The 23,360-nt window shown below is 43.7% G+C and overlaps 1 protein-coding gene across 33 annotated transcripts in view; it reads left to right on the forward strand.

Annotated features, from left to right (window-relative positions):
- Positions 1-23,360, forward strand: part of ABI3BP (ABI family member 3 binding protein) — a 315,232-nt gene that overhangs the window by 7,143 nt on the left and 284,729 nt on the right. For 32 of the 33 annotated variants that reach the window (XM_073307105.1, XM_073307211.1, XM_073307295.1 and 29 more), the window contains exon 1: positions 1,802-1,955. The exons of the other annotated variant lie outside the window; for it this stretch is intronic. In XM_073307105.1, the coding sequence (XP_073163206.1) occupies positions 1,877-1,955 (79 nt within the window). In that variant the 5' untranslated portion in view covers positions 1,802-1,876. Of the gene's footprint in view, positions 1-1,801; positions 1,956-23,360 lie in introns of those variants that run through there. 33 annotated transcript variants of the gene reach the window in all.

Raw genomic sequence — 23,360 nt, forward strand, 5'->3', positions numbered from 1 at the left:
GGTTACCTTGCATAATGACTCAGTCACTCCCAGTCTCTATTCAAGCCTAAGTTAATTGTATCCAATTTGCAAATGAATTCCAATTCAACAGTCTCTCGCTGGAGTCTGGTTTTGAAGTTTTTCTGTTGTAATATCGCAACTTTCATGTCTGTAATCGCGTGACCAGAGAGATTGAAGTGTTCTCCGACTGGTTTATGAATGTTATCATTCTTGACATCTGATTTATGTCCATTTATTCTTTTACATAGAGACTGTCCAGTTTGACCAATGTACATGGCAGAGGGGCATTGCTGGCACATGATGGCATATATCACATTGGTAGATGTGCAGGTGAACGAGCCTCTGATAGTGTGGCTGATGTTATTAGGCCCTGTGATGGTGTCCCCTGAATAGATATGTGTGCACAGTTGGCAACGGGCTTTGTTGCAAGGATAGGTTCCTGGGTTAACGGTTCTGTTGTGTGGTATGTGGTTGCTGGTGAGTATTTGCTTCAGGTTGGGGGGCTGTCTGTAGGCAAGGACTGGCCTGTCTCCCAAGATTTGTGAGAGTGTTGAGTCATCCTTCAGGATAGGTTGTAGATCCTTAATAATGCGTTGGAGGGGTTTTAGTTGGGGGCTGAAGGTGACGGCTAGTGGCGTTCTGTTATTTTCTTTGTTAGGCCTGTCCCGTAGTAGGTGACTTCTGGGAACTCTTCCGGCTCTATCAATCTGTTTCTTCACTTCCGCAGGTGGGTATTGTAGTTGTAAGAATGCTTGATAGAGATCTTGTAGGTGTTTGTCTCTGTCTGAGGGGTTGGAGCAAATGTGGTTGTATCGCAGAGCTTGGCTGTAGACAATGGATCGTGTGGTGTGGTCAGGGTGAAAGCTGGAGGCATGTAGGTAGGAATAGCGGTCAGTAGGTTTCCGGTATAGGGTGGTGTCAGGAACAGTATCCCCGATAATAACGGTGGCTGAACTTTGTGACTTTGTCCTTACCCGTAACTATTTTACATTTGGGGACAATGTATACCTTCAAATCAGTGGCACTGCTATGGGTACCTGCATGGCCCCACAGTATGCCAACATTTTTATGGCTGACTTAGAACAATGCTTCCTCAGCTCTGTCCCCTAACGCCCCTACTCCACTTGCGCTATATTGATGACATCTTCATCATCTGGACCCATGGAAAAGAAGCCCTTGAGGAACTCCACCCTGATTTCAACAATTTCCAACCCACCATCAACCTCAGCCTGGTCCAGTCCACACAAGAGATCCACTTCCTGGACACTACAGTGCTAATAAACGATGGTCACATAAACACCACCCTATACTGGAAACCTACTGACCGCTATTCCTACCTACATGCCAAATGACAAATGACAGCAGAATCTGGCCCAAAATCATGCTAAGTTGGACAAGATCTTAGAGTCAGAAAAATGTTGAGATCAATAAGGTAAAATAATGTTCTGGGTAATGTAAAAATTTAATTTTACATTTGCAGTTCACCTTCTTCGGACAAAGCTGTGTAATAGTATGTCTCACTGTCTGGTTTTCCAGGGCAGTTTTAATGGAATTTTGACATCTGTGTGATTTCTTTGCATGAAGTGTAAGTGATCACAGGTTGATATTTTGTAAGCCTGAGAGACTGAAAGACCCTATAACAAAAAACAGAAGTCTATTGCAGTCGGAGTCGGATATCATTATTTTAAAGCTAATTTTCCTTACTTTTCCAGTGGGAGGGTATGATGTCATTCTGTCTCCTCCCACTGTAAACTAAGCTGCTGTCAAAGTTTGCTGCCTCTGCCACTGAGAGAACAGTTCACTTAACTGCAGCTGCAGTACCTTGTTCTGTGATACCCATCAGCATCATTCACTGTGCGAATTTGGGTTTGTAACCATGATATCAAGACTGGTCTTTCTACTTTTCTGTGGACATATTGCACTAAACCTGGGAAATGCTCAGAAATTGCCAAGAGGCAAGTAGCTATGACAACTTTGTGTTTTTTTGGAAAATGTCTGTGTTTTTGCAATACAAATTTGCTTTCAGTATGTAAGGAAGTATTAAATACTCTCTGAAAGAGAAATGTAACAGAAGGGCAGCCTGCAGGGCAAAATCCAGGTACAAGAGATAGTTGTTTAAAACTCTTAAGCTTAACTTAAGCAAAGACATAAACATTTTCATTGTAGCTTGTGAATCCAGTATGAATTGCCATGCAACAAAGAGAACTAATTCTAGTGCTTTTATGATGGTTTAGACAATATTGTGTAAGTTTGTTGGTAGTAAGATCTTCAAGGAAATGGGGTTGAGTGCACCCCAAGTTGTTGTCAGGGGATTTCAATCCTGTTTTGGAACAAATGTTCTATGCTTTTCAATTATATCCATCCTTATTAGTATTGCAGTTCACCTCTGCAAGTCCATATGTATTCTTTCAAGAGAAAAATGGGATTTATTAAGAGACTGCATTTCAAAACTCTGCACTCCACATGAAAAAAACCCATGTCATGTGAATATTTGTTTAAATATTCCCCTCTGCTGGAGTTTGGAAGTAGTTTTGCAAAATTGGAAGAGACACTCCCCTTTTCCTTGTTAATTTGATCTGTGTGACATTGGCATTTTGTGAGTATTTTATTGCTGCAAGAACAACAGATGTAGTGTAAAATTAAACTCATATTTCTAAATCTGGATTATGAAGTACTTCGTAGCACCTTGGAACTAGAGTAGCACTTCACTTCACAACTGTTCGTGTGCTGCATAAACTGCTGTCCCCTTTGTAGAAATGCCTATATAAGTCCAGTCTGTGCTTTGTAGATGCATTTTATATCTGCAGACTGCTGCAGTCAGCAAAGTTTACAGGAGAAGCTGTAACCTTTTTTTTTTATTATTATTTAGTTGCTTAGAGCCATGTTATGCCACAAAGCAGGGTCCTTGAGGACATCCTGCAGTATGACATACCTTAAGTGGGGGATTAAAGGGGTGCTGAGGAGAGGAAGATGCAACTGTTATCCCAAGATAAAAGCATCTCAGGAATTTTTTGTCTAGATGTTCGCTGTGAAAATGCCTTGCTTTTTGGATCCCCCAAGCCCACAGGAATTGAAGAGTGTTTGTTGCAAGTGTGTTTCTGCAGAATAATAATAGTGAAGCAACACATAAACTGTGTTCTCTCTCTCTCTCACACACACACACACTGTCTCTCTCTCTCTCTCCACCTCTTCTGGGTAAGTTTACACTAGAACTTTTGTGTCCTTACAACAATAAGAAGTAATTACTATCCGCAGACATAGGGTATTAGTATGCCAAGATTATACAGTACTTCCAAGTATGTACTGTCTGCTTTTGGAGGATGGAGCTTTTCCAATGCCCACATTATGCAGATAGTATTATTTAACTTTCTGCTCACTTTGATGGGATGATAACCATGATTATGTTTAACTGTCAAGTTCTGGGAAAACTTAGAGCTTCACTTTTCATGCTGCAATCACAGGAGGTGATCTCTGGACACATTCTTGCTTTGCTAATGTAGTAAAGTAAAAAACAGAGTTCCACTTGTCATTTGCACTAAAGCTGAAGGTGGAAATGCCAGGTTCATGTTGTTTAATTGACTTTTGAAAGGACTCTCCCTTTGCAAATGTATGAACATAAACAGTTTCTGACCCTTGCAGATATAATTTCAGATGATTATTTTTATTGGGTTGGATACACTGTACATTGGTTCCCAGGTTGTTTATCGAGGAATACTCAAAGATGTCTTTGTTAGAGCATTCCTGTTTGACTAGAACTATGTATGTTTCCATAAATGAGCAGTATGATGTTTAGCTTTTAAGCACTTCTAAAGTAACAGAGGTGTGGGGGCGTTCTGTCTCATTATTAGGGTGGTCTACTCTGTCTTGTAAAATCACTCCATGAAGTACAAATGTAAACTTTTTTCTATGTTGTTCAGTCTCAGTCACACACAGCACACTTAAGTGACTCTCCAGAGTCACTCCTACTGTACAGAGTACAGTAGAGTCAGTTCTGTATTACCTGAGAGAGGCTCCAGACAAATTCATTTTCTCGGAGTGGAGTAGTCTGTAATAGATTCACTGTATAAACCTTTTAATTCTTACTGCTGCTGTGGAACCCCAGTTCTTGAATCTCCTCTCCAGGAGGTGAAATGGATGTACTGATCCCTGGCCTCATGCAATGGGATTTCCTTTCAATGGTCCAAGGAGGAAAGACAATTTTGCCGCAGTAGGGAAGGCGGCCAATAAACCCTTTGGATGTCAGTGATTTGCGGAGCCTCTCTTTGGAAAGACTGTCATATTCAAGTATGCCTTTCGTGAGACTGGAACACACCTGGCTCCCTCTTCCAGGATGTTTGTGTGCTGCCACCACCACAGGCACGTATCTGACTCAAATGATGAGAAATGTCTGTGAATGTTTTCTTTTTCTGTGCCATTCCTGAGTTGTCCGACTAGCAAACACTTGCTTGAAGCATTTCATCTCTGAAAGATAGTGCAATGCTGGAGGAATGCATTGGAAACCTAAATAATTATATACAGAATATGACATTAAAAGAACTTCAAGGTTGCAGAGTCAAGAGCTCAAAATAAGAAAAAGCCAGAGGTGAGGTTGTTAATTCTGCCCCCGTGTGCACACACACTATAACAGTGGCTCTCAACCTTTCCAGGCGGCTGTGCCCCTTTCAGGAGTCTGACTTGTCTTGCCTACCCCCAAAGTTTCATCTCACTTAAATACTAGTTGCTTACAACATCAGACATAAAAATACAAAAAAGTGTCACAGCACACTGTTACTGACAAATTGCTTACGTTCTCATTTTTACCATATACTTATACATCAAGTGGAATATAAATATTGCACTTACATTTCAGGGTATAGTATACAGAGCAGTATAAGCAAGTCATTGAATGAAATTTGAGTTTGTACTGACTTTACTAGTGCTTTTTATGTAGCCTGTTGTAAAACCAGAGGAGTTGATGTGCCCCCTGGAAGACCTCTGAGTATCCGCAGGGGTACATGTACAACTAGTTGAGAACCACTGTATTATAATACAGTCTTGCCCAGCATCCCGTAGGAGTTTTTGAAGTTTTTTTGTTCAAAAACAGACTCCAACATGAAACTGCAGAACTGGAATTAATTTGCAAACTGGACACCATCACATTAGGCCTGAATAAAAACTGCAAGTGGTTGGGTCATTACAAAACCTAAACCTAATTTCCCCCTACTTTTACTCACACCCTCTCGTCAACTGTTTGAAATGGGCCACTCTCATTACCACTACAAAAGTTATTTTTCCTCCCTTGGTATCCTACTGTTAATTGAATTGTCTCGTTAGACTGACCTCCCACTTGGTAAGGCAACTCCCATCTTTTCATATATTTATACCTGCTTCTGTATTTTCCACTCCATGTATCTGATGAAGTGGGTTCTAGCCCACAAAAGCTTATGCCCAAATGAATTAGTTAGTCTCTAAGGTGCCACAAGGACTCCTCGTTGTTGTTGTTTTGTTGATTTTTCTGCTGTACAGTTGAGCCAAATTCAGAAGTTCTCTGTGACCTCACATTTTCCCCCTCACACAAATATTCTGATGTGGAGACCTCCCATCACTCTTACACTTCTGTGCAATGCCATCATATCTGACCTAATGGGTGTGGAAGTGTGGTTTGGGGAAATCCAGCTAAATAGATGAGAAAAGAGGAATGGCTTCACATGAGGGCTACCTGAGTTAAATTAAGGAAAGCGTACAACGTATGTGGCTGTATATAACAGAAACATTTTCTGTTCTGTGGATAGTGACAGAATGAAAAAGAAGACATGGCACAAAAGAATAGTTTAATAAACAGAGCAGAGTGAATCTGAGCAAAATAAAAAATCTATCCTAATGGATCAGGACTAAACAAGTTAAGAGACAGGAGACAAAGTTTCAGGGCACAATCCACAAGATTGTATCTCCTTGAAAACCACATTTCTCTGGCTCCCTATTCTCTTAGGAAGTGATCCAAATGCTTTTGAAGTTAATGGGCTTTGCAGCAGGCCCATAGTGTTGGTAAAAAGCATTTTATTGTTTTACTTTTCTGGATGGACTTTCGGTGGACAGCACAGATGTGCATAGAAATCAATTCTCTTGAGCACCACGGGCGCTGTGTTTAACAGACACTGCCAAGATGTTGCCTGCAGAGTGCAGCGGAAGGCAGTCTGGTTAGAAGTTGGAACCCCATAGTCAGGGAAATTCAGGTCAGCTTTTCCTTATCCTTTTACTTTCCCAGATGACTGTAACCAGACAGTAAATACAAACCTGGCATCAGATGACCATCATACTTATTCTTCCTCCTTCTACTCTTTCCTATAATCTCACTTTCTCTGGCTGTTTCCATGTATCCTCCTATGTTTTCTTTTATTGGAGCTGAAAGGAATCTGAAGTTACTCAGTTTTATAAACTAGAATGACCTTATGGTTGCGTTTAAACCAGAGCAGGACAAAATTTGCTTTGGGTTACTGAGTTTCTGACTGAAGGGTATACACCTGCATTCTTGGTGCTTGAATGGTAATCACTTCTGACAAAATGCTGGCCTGTCCTTACTTTGCGGGGAGGGCACAAGACAGCCTGTTTTATTCTCCTTGCTAGTGCTACCTACACAGGAACAGGGTAAGATATAGACTTAATACTCCCTTATGCGGTAGGTTGACAGGCTTGTCGAGGACACCTGGTTCAATAATTTTCTATGCATGTTACTGTCAACAGAGGGAGCTGATAGGAGAAGTATAGTTGTACTGCAATGGAAGAGGGTATGCAGATGTCACCCTTAAAAGCATGACCGTCGCCTCAGTATTTGCAGTGTTGGAAATAGTTGCAGTTGTAAGAAAAGAGTACTATAAGGGAATAGTGCACATACTGAAGTAATCTTATTTATTTTTACAAGGCAGCTTTTGGAGAGTGATCACTGTATTTACAGTATTCTTCCCCACTTCTTACATTCTGCTTTTTAAAAGAGCACGAGGTTAGTTTTCCCCATTCTAAATTTGTTGGCTGTGTTACGTTTTGTAATACTTGTTCCTAACCACAGGTTAAACCTCAGCATGTGTTTAAGTTTTTGTGTCAAACAATTAGAACAATGGAGATTTATTATGGTGTATTCTGTGATTGTCAAAACAGAATAGCCAACTGTTAGTCCCAAAACATTTGTGGGGCCCCAACAGCATTCCTTTGATAGCTACAGGATAAAAGGTCAGAAACTGTCATGAAGGAGAAAAAATATCCTCCTGGACGTTATTTATTTGAACAAATAATGAAAATGCCATTTCAAAGTAGCGCCTCCTCCCCCCAAAAAGAGGAAATTACCAAATGGGTTACAGGTTAATTTTCCATATTTTACAGAAGTACTTTCAAAAGATTGTTTTTAAAAATAGACAGATTATTTAAGCTTTAACACCCTTTATAATAAAGAAGAGGCAATTCAGACTAGGTTGGTTCCTTTTCTTTTTTTTAAATATCTGCAAGGAAAAATGTTATGGAAAATAAACTTGTGTGAAATAATTCCCCTATGTTAATGCTACAGAAATGGCACTATGATTCTATAAGAAATCCCCTTAAAATCCTTTATTCCAAAGAAAGTATAACCAAATTGCTAGGAATTTTCAGTCAACAAATGTGTCAAGTCACATTCACTGCCTCCTGTATTGTCTTTAAAGAACCTTCTCTGCCCCAACAACTCAGGCAATTTTACAGCTTATTTTACCAAAACTTACTTAATCAGCTAGTCAAGTATGGCATAAAATCATAGCATAAAAAACCCAATATTGAACACCAGGCTTCCCAGGTCAAGGGTAATCTGGTATTCCCAAATCCCATTTTTACATAACATCGGCTATACTCCTTCAATCTGATGCACATGGGTAGATCCATTAAAGATCTGTCCATACAGTTCAAATTTCTGGATCAATAGCATAATAATTAAATATCTGTAAAATGATCTGAATATTGTATAACCTTGAGATATTATCTGTCTTGTTTAATTTTCAGATTAGCAATAAATATCTTTCTGTACATTATTCTTTAATCTTTAGCCACCTATCTTTTTTGTGTCTCTAAAATATATTTTCTTTGGGGCTTTGTACAATATAGAAATTGAAATCACATCTTTACAGTGTACCTATTACAGTGTGTGTTTAGTGAAATATGTTTGTTTTACATTGTTGTGAATATAGTGTTGGTGAAAATGACTAAGAGCACTGGCATGATTGAAGCTTTATGTGACGAGGGGATGGACCAGCTTTCCCTTCACAGATGTCCTAAACCACACAAATCTGGACTGGTGGTACTTATGCTAAATCAGCCCTGTGCCTTACCAACTGAGCAACATCGTTACTCAGGCAGAAATGTGGAATGGGTTTATGATGTGCAAAGTTTGAACCACCAAACACATTTTCACTGCTGATGCGCTAAGTCACAATTTTAAGTTTGGTCACTAAGCCCTGGTCTACACTAGGACGTTAGGTCGAATTTAGCAGCGTTAAATCGATGTAAACCTGCACCCGTCCACACAATGAAGCCCTTTATTTCGACTTAAAGGGCTCTTAAAATCAATTTCCTTACTCCACCCCTGACAAGTGGATTAGTGCTTAAATCGACGTTGCTGGCTCGAATTTGGGGTACTGTGGACACAATTCGATGGTATTGGCCTCCGGGAGCTATCCCAGAGTGCTCCATTATGACCGCTCTGGACAGCACTCTCAACTCAGATGCACTGGCCAGGTAGACAGGAAAAGAACCGCGAACTTTTGAATCTCATTTCCTGTTTGGCCAGCGTGGCAAGCTGCAGGTGACCATGCAGAGCTCATCAGCACAGGTGACCATGATGGAGTCCCAGAATCGCAAAAGAGCTCCAGCATGGACCGAACGGGAGGTACGGGATCTGATCGCTGTTTGGGGAGAGGAATCCGTGCTATCAGAACTCCGTTCCAGTTTTCGAAATGCCAAAACCTTTGTGAAAATCTCCCAGGGCATGAAGGACAGAGGCCATAACAGGGACCCGAAGCAGTGCCGCTTGAAACTGAAGGAGCTGAGGCAAGCCTACCAGAAAACCAGAGAGGCGAACAGCCGCTCCGGGTCAGAGCCCCAAACATGCCACTTCTATGATGAGCTGCATGCCATTTTAGGGGCTTCAGCCACCACTACCCCAGCCGTGTTGTTTGACTCCTTCAATGGAGATGGAGGCAATACGGAAGCAGGTTTTGGGGACGAAGAAGATGATGATGATGAGGAGGTTGTAGATAGCTCACAGCAAGCAAGCGGAGAAACCGGTTTTCCCGACAGCCAGGAACTCACCCTAGACCTGGAGCCAGTACCCCCCGAACCCACCCAAGGCTGCCTCCTGGACCCAGCAGGCGGAGAAGGGACCACTGTGTTTATCTCTCTGTGTTATCCTCAGGAGAGTGAGATATAATTCATGGTCACCTGGTTGAAATAGAGTGCTTTTCTTCAGGGAACACTCAGAGGAGCCCATTCCTGCTGGGCTGTTTGCCTGTGGCTAAACAGAAATGTTCCCCGCTGTTAGCCACAGGGAGGGGGGGAGGTTGAGGGGGTAGTCACGCGGTGGGAGGAGGCAAAATGCGACCTTGTAACGAAAGCACATGTGCTATGTATGTAATGTTAACAGCAAGGTTTCCCCTGAAAGAGTGTAGCCACTGTTTTATAAAATGTGTCTTTTTAAATACCGCTGTCCCTTTTTTTTCTCCACCAGCTGCATGTGTTTCAATGATCACAGGATCTTCTCCTTCCCAGAGGCTAGTGAAGCTTAGAAAGAAAAAAAAACGCACTCGCGATGAAATGTTCTCCGAGCTCATGCTGTCCTCCCACACTGACAGAGCACAGACGAATGCGTGGAGGCAAATAATGTCAGAGTGCAGGAAAGCACAAAATGACCGGGAGGAGAGGTGGCGGGCTGAAGAGAGTAAGTGGCGGGCTGAAGACAGGGCTGAAGCTCAAATGTGGCGGCAGCGTGATGAGAGGAGGCAGGATTCAATGCTGAGGCTGCTGCAGGACCAAACCAGTATGCTCCAGTGTATGGTTGAGCTGCAGCAAAGGCAGCTGGAGCACAGACTGCCACTGCTGCCCCTCTGTAACCAACCGCCCTCCTCCCCAAGTTCCATAGCCTCCACACCCAGACGCCCAAGAACGCGGTGTGGGGGCCTCCGGCCAACCAGCCACTCCACCACAGAGGATTGCCCAAAAAAAAGAAGGCTGTCATTCAATAAATTTTAAAGTTGTAAACTTTTAAAGTGCTGTGTGGCATTTTCCTTCCCTCCTCCACCACCCCTCCTGGGCTACCTTGGTAGTCATCCCCCTATTTGTGTGATGAATGAATAAAGAATGCATGAATGTGAAGCAACAATGACTTTATTGCCTCTGCAAGCGGTGATTGAAGGGAGGAGGGGCGGGTGGTTAGCTTACAGGGAAGTAGAGTGAACCAAGGGGCGGGGGGTTTCATCAAGGAGAAACAAAGAGAACTTTCACACCGTAGCCTGGCCAGTCATGAAACTGGTTTTCAAAGCTTCTCTGATGCGTACCGCGCCCTCCTGTGCTCTTCTAACCGCCCTGGTGTCTGGCTGCGCGTAACCAGCAGCCAGGTGATTTGCCTCAACCTCCCACCCCGCCATAAACGTCTCCCCCTTACTCTCACAGATATTGTGGAGCACACAGCAAGCAGTAATAACAGTGGGAATATTAGTTTCGCTGAGGTCTAAGCGAGTCAGTAAACTGCGCCAGCGCGCCTTTAAACGTCCAAATGCACATTCTACCACCATTCTGCACTTGCTCAGCCTGTAGTTGAACAGCTCCTGACTACTGTCCAGGCTGCCTGTGTACGGCTTCATGAGCCATGCCATTAAGGGGTAGGCTGGGTCCCCAAGGATACATATAGACATTTCAACATCCCCAACAGTTGTTTTCTGGTCTGGGAATAAAGTCCCTTCCTGCAGCTTTTGAAACAGACCAGAGTTCCTGAAGATGCGAGCATCATGCACCTTTCCCGGCCATCCCACGTTGATGTTGGTGAAACGTCCCTTGTGAACCACCAGAGCTTGCAGCACTATCGAAAAGTACCCCTTGCGGTTTATGTACTCGGCGGCTTGGTGCTCCGGTGCCAAGATAGGGATATGGGTTCCGTCTATGGCCCCACCACAGTTAGGGAATCCCATTGCAGCAAAGCCATCCACTATGACCTGCACATTTCCCAGGGTCACTACCCTTGATATCAGCAGATCTTTGATTGCATGGGCTACTTGCATCACAGCAGCCCCAACAGTAGATTTGCCCACTCCAAATTGATTCCCAACTGACCAGTAGCTGTCTGGCGTTGCAAGCTTCCACAGGGCTATCGCCACTCGCTTCTCAACTGTGAGGGCTGCTCTCATCTTGGTATTCATGCGCCTCAGGGCAGGGGAAAGCAAGTCACAAAGTTCCATGAAAGTGCCCTTACGCATGCGAAAGTTTCACAGCCACTGGGAATCGTCCCAGACCTGCAACACTATGCGGTCCCACCAGTCTGTGCTTGTTTCCCGAGCCCAGAATCGGCGTTCCACAGCATGAACCTGCCCCATTAGCACCATGATGCATGCATTGGCAGGGCCCATGCTTTCAGAGAAATCTGTGTCCATGTCCTGATCACTCACGTGACCGCGCTGACGTCGCCTCTTCGTCCGGTATGGCTTTGCCAGGTTCTGGTGCTGCATATACTGCTGGATAATGCGTGTGGTGTTTAATGTGCTCCTAACTGCCAAAGTGAGCTGAGCGGCCTCCATGCCTGCCTTGGTATGGCGTCCGCACAGAAAAAAGGCGCGGAACGATTGTCTGCCGTTGCTCTGACGGAGGGAGGGGCGACCGACGACACGGCTTACAGGGTTGGTTTCAGGGAGCTAAAATCAACAAAGGGGGTGGCTTTACATCAAGGAGTATTTCAGGCAGGACTTCACGGAGGGTTCCAATAAGAAATGGTGCACCTAAGTTATCGTTCTTATTGGAACAAGGAGGTTAGCCTGGCCTCTGATTGATACATGGCTAGATTTACCTCGCTGCACCTTCTCTGTGAGTGACTGCAGTGTGACCTAGAGGAATGAGTCCCCTAGACAGGGGAGGAGGCAAATGAGTACAAAACAAATCTGGTCTATTTCTTGTTTTGACCCACTCCATCTATCTTTTACATCTTTGGCTGGCAGCAGACGGTGCAGAAGGACTGCATGCCATCCACATCTCATGGCTGCTCGGCAGAAGATGGTACAGTACGACTGCTAGCCATCCTCATCTCTTGCCTGCCCGGCAGAAGATGGTACAATACGACTACTAGCAATCCTCATCTCTTGCCTGCCTGGCAGAAGATGGTACAGTACGACTGCTAGCAGTCCGTATCGCCTGCCCGCTCACCATAAGACGGTTCAATAGGACTGACTGCAGGACTAAAGAGAATGACCTGGTCAAGTCACTCCAAATTTAGTCCCTGCGCCCATGTCTGCCCAGGCGCTCCTGATCGACCTCACAGAGGCGACCAGGAGTACCTCGGACATGACGATGATGGCTACCAGTCGTACTGTACCGTCTGCTGCCACAAGGCAAGGGGTTGCTGCTACTGTGTAGCAGTGCCGTACTGCATCTGCCAGCACCCAGGAGACATAGGGTGACGGTTACCTGAGCGGGCTCCATGCTTGCAGTGGTATGGCGTCTGCACAGGTAACTCAGGAAAAAAGGCGCGAAATGATTGTCTGCCCTTGCTTTCACGGAGGGAGGGAGGGAACGGGGGCCTGACGATATGTACCCAGAACCACCCGCGACAATGTTTTAGCCCCATCAGGCATTGGGATCTCAACCCAGAATTCCAATGGGCAGCGGAGACTGCAGGAACTGTGGGATAGCTACCCACAGTGCAATGCTCCGGAAGTCGACTCTAGCCTCGGTACTGTGGAAGCGCTCCGCCGAGTTAATGCACTTAATGCACTTAGAGCATTTTCTGTGGGGACACACACACGCTCGAATATATAAAACCGATTTCTAAAAAACCGACTTCTATAAATTCGACCTTATTCCATAGTGTAGACATACCCAAAGAGTTAAAGAACCATTCACTTGCCCTGACCCACCACACTGGATGAGTGATAAAAATTTTCAAACATCCAGGGCTAGATTGTGTCTGGCCCAGCAGGGATGCATATAGTAGACAGAGAACATTCAAGTAGCCTTCACCCATGCCCTTCCCAGGCTGTGGGTAAAATACCAGTGAGATGTTGAGGCACTCTGCCTGGTTGAAGCTGGTGGAGGTATACTGTTTTTTACTAAAGGAGATGGGGTGGGGGAGCGCTGAAGGGGGGCTTCTTTCTTCCAGAAAAAACAGCATGTCTGCCCAAGAGTGGAGGGGAGTATTGGTTGTACATGTACAAAGGGAGGTGGAGCTCCTGCCCATAGAGGATTTCTGGTCTAGTCAGAATGCCTCAGGTTCATACAGAATCATTGCTCCTCACTGACCCTACACCTTCCTACTCCTCTCCCTGCACCACAATGTAGTGGCAATATCTTAAAACCAAGACCCTGGCTTCTAGTTTGTTCAATATTGTTGCCTTTTTGCTGAGCTGTAGCATTTCATAAGGCTTTAGTATAACTTAACTTTTTTGGAAGGGAAATAAGTGACACAGAGGCTCCAAGTATTTCCCTAGTCTACTTGTACCCACAGTATGTGCACAAGTGCTGTTTACCTTGAACAAAGATGTCAAAACAGCAGGTCTATACATAGCAAAGCAAAAAGCCCCAGCTAAGGTGCTGCTGTGTCCAAGGAACACGACAATGGAGGGATGCTGTTCCAGTGTAATTATCGGTTTGGGATACTACTATGTTTGTTGAATTCTATAATTAAAATCGATGGCATGTTGTTGTATCCATATTTGTTTCAGGATATTAGAGAGGCAAGGTGGGTGAGGTAATATCTTTTATTGGACCAATTTCTGTTGGTAACAGAGAGAGGTTTTCCAGCTTACACAGAGTTCTTCTTCAGATCTGGGAAATGTACTCAGAATGTCACCACCAAATACGAAGTGGAACAGCCTGTTTAGCATAAGTAGTTAACACATATTTCAAGGGTATATTCAAGGTGAAGTGGCCCATTAACACCGCTCCAGTCATGGGGGAGGGAAATGGGGACGTGAGGGGAAAAAAAAATCCCAAAGGGGTGATTAGTGTGTTGTCAAGTGTCCTGGTAAGCCATAATCCAGTGTTTCAGTCCATGATTTTTAGTGTTTAGCAAAGTTATTAATTTAAGCTCTCAGGCTCATCTTTTGAAGGTTTTGTGCAGGTTTTCTTTGAGGATGAGGACTGAGAGGTCAGATATTGACTGATTGTTTTCTGAAAAGTTTCAGAGTAGCAGCCGTGTTAGTCTGTATTCGCAAAAAGAAAAGGAGTACTTGTGGCACCTTAGAGACTAACAAATTTATCTGAGCATAAGCTTTCGTGAGCTACAGCTCACTTCATCGGATGCATAAAGTGGAAAATACAGTGGGGAGATTTTTATACATAGAGAACATGAAACAATGGATGTTACCATACACACTGTAACAAGAGAGATCACTTAAGGTTAGCTGTTACCAGCAGGAGAGCGGGGAGGAGGGGGGACCTTTTGTAGTGATGATCAAGGTGGGCCATTTCCAGCAGTTGACAAGAACATCTGAGGAACGGTGGGGGTGGGGGAATAAACATGGGGAAATAGTTTTACTTTGTGTAATGGCCCATCCACTCCCAGTCTCTATTCAAGCCTAAGTTAATTGTATCCAGTTTGCAAATTAATTCCACATATCTATTCAGGGGACACCATCATAGGGCCTGATCACATCAGCCACACTATCAGAGGCTCGTTCACCTGCACATCTACCAATGTGATATATGCCATCATGTGCCAGCAATGCCCCTCTGCCATGTACATTGGCCAAACTGGACAGTCTCTACATAAAAGAATAAATGGACACAACTCATATGTTAAGAATTATAACATTCAAAAACCAGTTGGAGAACACTTCAATCTCTCTGGTCACTTGATTACAGACCTAAAAGTTGCAATTCTTCAACAAAAAAACTTCAAAAACAGACTCCAACGAGAGACTGCTGAATTGGAATTAATTTGCAAACTGGATACAATTAACTTCGGCTTGAATAGAGACTGGAAGTGGATGGGTCTTACACAAAGTAAAACTATTTCCCCATGTTTGTTCCCCCCCACCTCCACCCCTCCCCCGCTGTCCCTCAGACGTTCTTGTCAACTGCTGGAAATGGCTCACCTTGATTATCACTACAAAAGGTCATTCCCCTCAGCCCCCCACCCCCCCGCTGGTAATGTCTCACCTTAAGTGATCACTCTCTTGTTACAGTGTGTATGGTAACACCCATTGTTTCATGTTCTCTATGTATAAAAATATCCCCACTGTATTTTCTACTGAATGCATCCGATGAAGTGAGCTGTAGCTCACGAAAGCTTATGCTCAGATAAATTTGTTAGTCTCTAAGGTGCCACACGTACTCCTTTTCTTTTTGTGAAAAGTGTTCACCTGCAGGTTATATGGTGTTTTTGTCTTTTATCAGTTTTCTGTGTGAGCAGATTTTGGAGTAGCAGCTATGTTAGTCTGTATTCGAAAAAAGAAAAGGAGGACTTGTTAGTCTCTAAGGTGCCACAAGTACTCCTTTTCTTTGTGTGAGCAGAGTGATTGTCTGGTTTCACCCACATAGGTGATGTTGGGGCATTTAGTGCACTGAATAAGGTACTCCATATGTTGTGAAAGGCATGTGAAGGACCCATGGATCTTGAAAGATGAATTGTGTGGGGTGTTGATCATCATAGCAGTGGAGCTATATCTACAGGTTTTGCATCTGTTGTTCTGGAAGGGCCTGGTACAACTTTGAGTTGGGGTGTGCTCTGATATGTGAGGAGTGTGCCACTGATGATGAGCTTGGATAGGTTGGGGGTGGTTCGAAGGCCAGAAGAGGGCGTTCAGGAAAGATTTCTGTCAAGATGCGCTCCCCATCAAGTATGGGTTTTAATTGTTTAATGGTAGGTGACAACTAGTGATGTGTGGTCGGAACCCTTATGGGGGTACCATTAAACAATGACAACTCATACTTGATGGGGACCACATCCTGAAAGAAATCATTCCTGATCCCCGTCTTCTGGCCTTCAAATTAAAAGATGTAATTCAGCATACGTTACGCAAAATATATTCTTAAAATGGCATGGAACTGTATGGTCTGTGTGTATAAAACATCCTCACTGCATTTTCCACTTTATGCATCCGATGAAGTGAGCTGTAGCTCATGAAAGCTTATGCTCAAATAAATTGGTTAGTGTCTAAGGTGCCACAAGTCCTCCTTTTCTTTTTGCGAATACAGACTATCACGGCTGCTACTCTGAAACTAGATATATTTCTGTACTTTATGTATTTTTCAGGTTTCTGCAATATCCCTAAGCCTATTCAAGAAAAACATGCTTCAGAAAAAACAGCAAAAAGTTGTAACTTTCTCCCATCACCACCCCATTTCAGCAGTTATTGCCTTGTGGGTCTATAAAGGGCAACAGTTTAGAAGAGCATGCTCTGTTTGAGTTCACACAATTAATACTTTGGGAACTACTCCAAGTGTAGAGGTTTGGCAGTGGATCTGGGGAAATACAGCATTTTTGTTGTTGTTTTTGAACTTGCTTAGGGAAAAATCCTCTCTTTTGTCCAGTTCTTGCCAGTGTATCATATTTATTGTTCATACAGATTTTCTCTTCTGTGATATTTAGTATAGAAATTCTTTGGATAACAGAAAATTGTGGTTAGTTCAAAAATACAAATAAGTAAACAAAACTTCCAGGAAGTTATTCTCACTTGAAGCAATTGAATGTGTTCCGGCAGGATTGATTCACTCCTTGCTGCAGTTCAAGTCTAAACATGAAGAAGGGATAAATTAAGATACTGTACAAATAAACAAGAGGTGAACGTGCAGAAAAATATTTGACATCAAATCTTTGCTTTTATTAATCAGTTTAGTTCTTCTTTGAGTGATTGCACTTGTATATTCCACTCTTGATGTCTGTGTGCCCAGTGCATGGCCATTGGAAACTTTTCCCCAGTCCGTGGTACCCATTGGGTGGCTCAAGCACCCTCTGGTGCTGCTCGCCATTGCATTCAGGTATAAAGGATAGAGCCACCCCTAACCCCTCTCTTTTTATTGCTATTCTTATTGCTCATGATGGTTATTGGAATCCCTGTTCAATACCAGAACAGTTTTCTCTCAGCTTTGTATATGATATACTGAGGACATGGCTACACTTGCAGATGTAGAACGCTTTGAGTTAAACCAGCCTTCGTAGATTGCAGTAGCGAAAGCGCTGCAGTCTGTCCACACTGACAGCTACAAGCGCACTGGCGTGGCCGTATTAGCAGCTCTTGCAATGGCCACAGAGAGCAGTGCATTGTGGTAGCTATCTCAGCGTGCAAGTGGCTGCAAATGGTGGGGGTGGGGTGGAGTGTGACAGAGTGTGTTGTGCATATGTGGGGGGGGGAGAGAGTGGGTTTTGGTGGGGGATGAGAGCATGTCAGCATGCTGTCTTGTAAGTTCAGAGAGCAGCAGACCCCTCTCCCCTCCCACCTCTTTCTCTCACACACAGCATTCCACAGTAATGGTTGCTTTGTCTCGGAGCAGATAAGCATGCCGGCTGTCAGAAATGGAGCTTTCAAAGGGCATATCCGCATTCCTGCAGCGAGTTCAAAACAATGACAAGAGTGGCCACTTGACTTAAGGGGATTATGGGACGTTTCCAGAGGCTGACAGTAATGCAACACCTCGTTCACACTGATGCCTGGGCGTTTCAGCCAAGGCACAACAAGCGTTAATCTTCTCGCCAAGGTAGAGTACCAGGAGCGCTCTAGACGCGGAGTCGGAACGCTCTACGTGCCTTGCCAGTTTGAACGGGTATTGAGCTACGGTGCCCGGGGCTGCTTTATTGCACTCTAACTCGCAAGTGTAGCCAAGCCCTTCGTCTAGTAGTTAGTATCACTATTGTAATTTTAAGTTGTGTTTTTAAAAAAAGCTTTTTGAATTTGTTGCTTTTCCCCTGTTTTGGGGTTCTGCTGCTGGCACTGAGACATCAAGCTGTGTGCTTCTTGCTGAAGGCCTGTGTCAGAAAGTCACCTGCACAGTAGTTGTCCGAAGTGCCTGGATGAAGCATACATGAAGGACCAGTGCCAGATTTTCTGGAAATTCAGGCCTAGAACAAAGAAAGATAGGGAAGCTAGGCTGAAATTCCTGCCAATGGAGGCGGCACTCAGGTCACCATCAGAGCCATCCTGGTTTGACTCGGTGTTGCGTGCTGCAGCTTCATGAGAAACATGCCTCCAGCATTATCCAAGTCCTGGCACCAGTCTCCCTCACCGGTGCTGAGGAAGCAATGTAAGATATCTGCATAGGCTCTGGCCACGGGAAGATCTCAGTCCTCCAAGTCTAGTAAGAGGGGAGAGAAGGAGATAAGTTGAGTGCACCTGAAATCTAAGCCCTCCTCCTCCAAATCCGTGCTTCAGTTGGCTCTGGCACGAAAATGGGCACCATCGAGCCTAGTGCCCGAAGTCGCACCATCAACTTAATCAGCACCGCAATAAAATATGATCTCAGTGCCAACTACCCCAGAGGAGTTTGCAGCAGCAAGAAATTTGCCGTGCCTCTCGGTGCCAGTCTCTCTGTCAGTGCAGGAGCCTGATCCCTCAGTACCATTGCCTTGTCTGGCACCAGCTCCAGCAGTATATCCTATGATACCACAGTGGCCTGCTTCCCAGGCAGTCCGCTGTCAGTACTGTGGGGAAGTCAGCGATTATGGTGGTGGTCTGCCCATCACCAGGTGCTTGGCCCCAACACCTGGCACTGACTGGATCAGCCCCTCCATGGTCAGAGGAAGGGGAATCTTCATCTTCGGACTTGGTGGTGGGATCTTGTGTCTCACAAGCCTGAAGCAGGACCTGCTGATCCCCCTATAGATCTTCTGTCCCGCTTACTATCGTAACCCCACAATGGGAGCTGCCATGGGCAGGTGGCCACATCACTGGGGTCTAGCCCCATATCAGTGGCCTTTCTGGAACCCAAGGTGTTTTCCCCCAGCTTCCAGATTTTCCCCTCACTGTGCCTACTTAGTGCCCTCATGTAGACCGGGGGCCGGGGGGAGTCTAGTGTTGCTTTGTTTCCAGCATGTGGTACTGGGCCCAGTACCAAGCATAAGGTCCTAGAACCAGAGGAACAACCTGTGGAAGAGACTCATAAGAACGTCCATACTGGGTCAGACCAAAGGTCCATCTAGCCCAGTATCCTGTCTTCCGACAGTGGCCAATGTCAGGTGCCCCAGAGGGAATGAACAGAACAGGTAATCAAGTGATCCATCCCCTGTCACCCATTCCCAGCTTCTGGCAAAGGCACTAGCCTTTCTGGTACAACAGTGAAGAAGCCAGACAGTGCTGATGGCCCATCAGAAAAGACAATGGACCCTGGAAGAACTTAACCTTCCTGTGAACATTCCAGATAGCCAGTAAGTAATGGCTGCTATGACTCAGCAAGGTATGCAAGGGCATGTGACCAGGCCACATGACTCTGGACTCCATCTTGGGATGTCAGTGTTTTTCCACAAACTGAGTTTGGGACAAAGGGTTCCCGCCATATGTTAAAGCTATATAAGGCAGGGAGTTACATCATCTGTTGTTCTTCACTCTTCATACAAGAAGACTCCTGGAAACACCTGAGGAACAAAGACTGAAGTGGGGGGAAGTGCTGGACCGAGGCTAAAGAAATTTTTAGCCTGTGTATGAAAACTTAGGGATTCCAAGCTGCAAAGCAAGTGTAACTTGTGTGACTTTGCTGTCTCCTGAGAGGCTGTAAGTAGCTTAGTTGCCCATAGGTATAAGTTACGACACAGCTTTTTCTAAGCAAACACAACTGTTCTGAAGGTGAAAGCATTACAGAGAAAAGGTATTAAAGCAATCATAGAAGTGTAAGACTGGAAGGGACCTTGATACACTCACCAGGACAAAGGGCATGGCTACGCTGGAAACTTCAAAGCGCTCCTGCGGCAGCGCTTTGAAGTGTGAGTGTGAGAGCTCTCCCAGCGCTTCTGGTAATCCACCTCCATGAGGGGATTAGCTCTGAGCTCTGGGAGCGCTGCTCCCAGCGCTCGGAGCCTGTTTACACTAATGCTTTAATGCGCTCTGACTTGCTGCTCTCAGGGGGTGATTTTTCACTCCCCTGAGCCAGCAAGTTAGAGTGCTATAAAATGTAAGTGTAGCCAAGCCCTAAGTATTATCTAGCAACCATCTTTGACAGGTGTTTGTCTAACCTGTTCTTAAAAGCCTCCCATGACAGAGATTCCACAGCTTCCCCAAGTAAATTGATCCAGTGTTTAACTATCCTTACAGTAAGGAAGTTTTCCCTAATGTCTTAAACTACATCTCCCTTGCTGCAATTTAGGCCCATTACTTCTTGTCCTGTCCTCAGTGGATAAGAAGAACAATTTATCACCCTCCCTTTTATAACAGCCTTTTCTGTGCTTGAATACTGTTATCTTGTTCCCACTCCATCAATCTTATCTTCTCCAGACTAAAATAAACCAATTTTTCAATCTTCCCTCCTATGTCTTTTTTGTAGTCATTTAATCATTTTTGATGTTCTCCTATGGACTTTCTCTGCTTTGTCCACATCTTTCCTGTAGTGTGGTGCCCAGAACTGGACACAGTGCTCAAGTTAGGCCTGATCAGTGCTTATTAGAGTGGAGCAATTATTTCTTGTTTTGCTTACAATGCTTCTGCTAATACATCCCAGAATAGTGTTTGCTTCTTTTGCAATAGTCTTACATTGTTGACTCATATGTGGACTGTGATACACTGTGACCCCAGATCTTTCCCACAGGAGTCCTTCCTGCGCAGTTATTTTCCATTTTGCATTTGTGCAAATGATTATTCCTTCCTAAGTGTAGTACTTTGCATTTGTCCTTCCTGAATTTCATCCTCTTTATTTCAGACCATTTCTCCATTTTGTCAAGATCATTTTGAATTCTAATCCTGTCCTCCAAACCGCTTGTAACCCCTCCCAGGTTGATATTGTCCACAAATTTTGTAAGTGTACTCTTTGTGCTGTTATCCAAATCATTTATGAAGATATTGAGGAGAACCAGACCCAGGACAGATAGCTGTGGAACTTAACACGCATGCTAATAAGAACCTGCACACATTCTAATAAGCTTACCAGAGATCACACTCCGCCAAAATCCCACAAGGGCTCTTCCAGGTGATCAGTCCTTCAGACCCTACCAAGGAAGTTATTTTCCTGTGCTCAAAAGTTCATAACATCTGGTGGCTCAGAACAAGCACACCCATGAATCTAAGATGCACCCCTTTATACAGTGTGGGCCTCTGATCTTGTCCTCACATAAGAGGTCATCAGCAGACAAAGGTCCCCTCCCTAGGGTGAAGTTTCAAAAGGCTGAATTCCTGCATAACCAGAGGGGGTACATTTACATACACCTTCCCCTGGAGAGTCCCCAGGAAACCAACTTCATTTTAAAAGTTAATTCTTGTCTGACACATTGTTTCAGATAGTCCTTTAAAGCTTATAGCAGTTACCAGAGTTTATATTAGTCATGTCTCCCCTGCCCCTGAAATGTTACACACAAACCCACAATAATACATAAACATTTGCATTTTAATACAATGAACTCTAAAATACTTAAACTTTTAATAAGGTTTAACTTAATACAGTAAGGTTTTTCCAGGATATTGCAGGAAATTGCTGTGTCTATCACAGAAGCCGAGCAGGCAAAAAGCTCAGTCCAGAAAAGAAAGAGAGGGTGATGGTAGTTTAGGGGTATTGTCTGGATAATCTGGCAGAGATAATATTGTCCCAGTGACGAAGAGGGCTCTTTCACCATTGGTCAGCTAAGTTTGCAGTTCAAAGGAGGTGTCCTAAACAGTTAATTTTGCCATTGACTTCAGTGGAACTGGATTGAGTCTTCAGTGAAATCCCACATAAGAGCAAAAGCTCTGAATAGCTTTATATTAGTGTAGAAAGTTCCACAGAAATTGGAACATTGTAATATCATAGAGGTGAAAATTGTGCAAAAATATTTTTATTTTGTATTCATAGGTCTGATTTTTGTGAACCCTTATGTGAAGATTCCTGATAATTAGCATGACTAAGAGTTTGCGGGTTCAGGCCATTACATTTTGTAAACTGTTTGGGGCAGGGGACATGTCTTAATCTGTGCCAGGTTTTGCAACCCTTATTCATGTGAATGGTTGTTACTTACACTAGTGGTTTCATTGAAGTCAGGGGGCTGATTTGCATTAATATTAACTACTTTGATATCAATAATGATTCTACAATCAAGTTTTCTGTTTGTAAATGTAATGTATGCTTTTTTTAATAAGTGTTTCTTCCCAATTTTTCTCTAAGAAATTATTGTAGTGATGTGATCAGTTAATGGTTGATAAAAGCAACTACACTGTTGGCCTTACACAATGAGCTCTGGAGAATCAGAACTATCAACTGTCGTTTTTTGCAGAAGTTCTGAAGTGCTCACAAAACCGCCAATACTGGATGATGAATACTGTAGATAGAATCTTAATTGGGGATGGGTGTTTGTGTGTGTATATTGGGGGGCATTTACAGCATTAATGTTGAGACACATTATGGAAGCTCAGTTAAACCAAAAGTAAATGTATGCATTTGGCTGCACTGATTTTCAATCAAAGGGAGCTCAGACATTGTGAGTTTGTTTCCCTCTGTCCAAAGTTTGTCCATGATCTGTCGTATTTGCTCACCTGTATGAAGTTTAGCATTTCAGACATATTGTCAAATAATTAAAATTATACAGAAAAAATGCATCTCAGATTATAGAAGGAGAGAGCTGCAAGTTTATCAACATGAAATGATATGTATATAACATACTTGTAAACTATGGAACAACATTAATGGGAATTAATGTACTGTACTGACCCATGGATTACAAGATTAGTGATGACGTACGCATGAGTTTTCACATACCATTAGTACTCTGCATGGAGTCAGATATGTTTTGCATAGTACCAGAAATTCAACTCTGAATAATTATAAAGTGCAGGTGAAATGCAAAGTTATCCATACACAGTATGGTAAATCCATGTTATGTTTAAGGGGATGCATGTATTGTAGATGTGCATTAAACAAGAAAATACATAATTAGCACTATGACGAGCTAGAACAGCAGACATGAAACTGTTCAAAGTATGCTTGGTTCACAGAGTTATTGTCCTCTTCAGTGGATCTGGTATGATTTATTAAAGGGACACTTAAGTTAATAAATCTTAACATTT

This window comes from Lepidochelys kempii, chromosome 1 (assembly GCF_965140265.1).
Source record: "Lepidochelys kempii isolate rLepKem1 chromosome 1, rLepKem1.hap2, whole genome shotgun sequence".
Taxonomy (NCBI): domain Eukaryota; kingdom Metazoa; phylum Chordata; order Testudines; family Cheloniidae; genus Lepidochelys; species Lepidochelys kempii.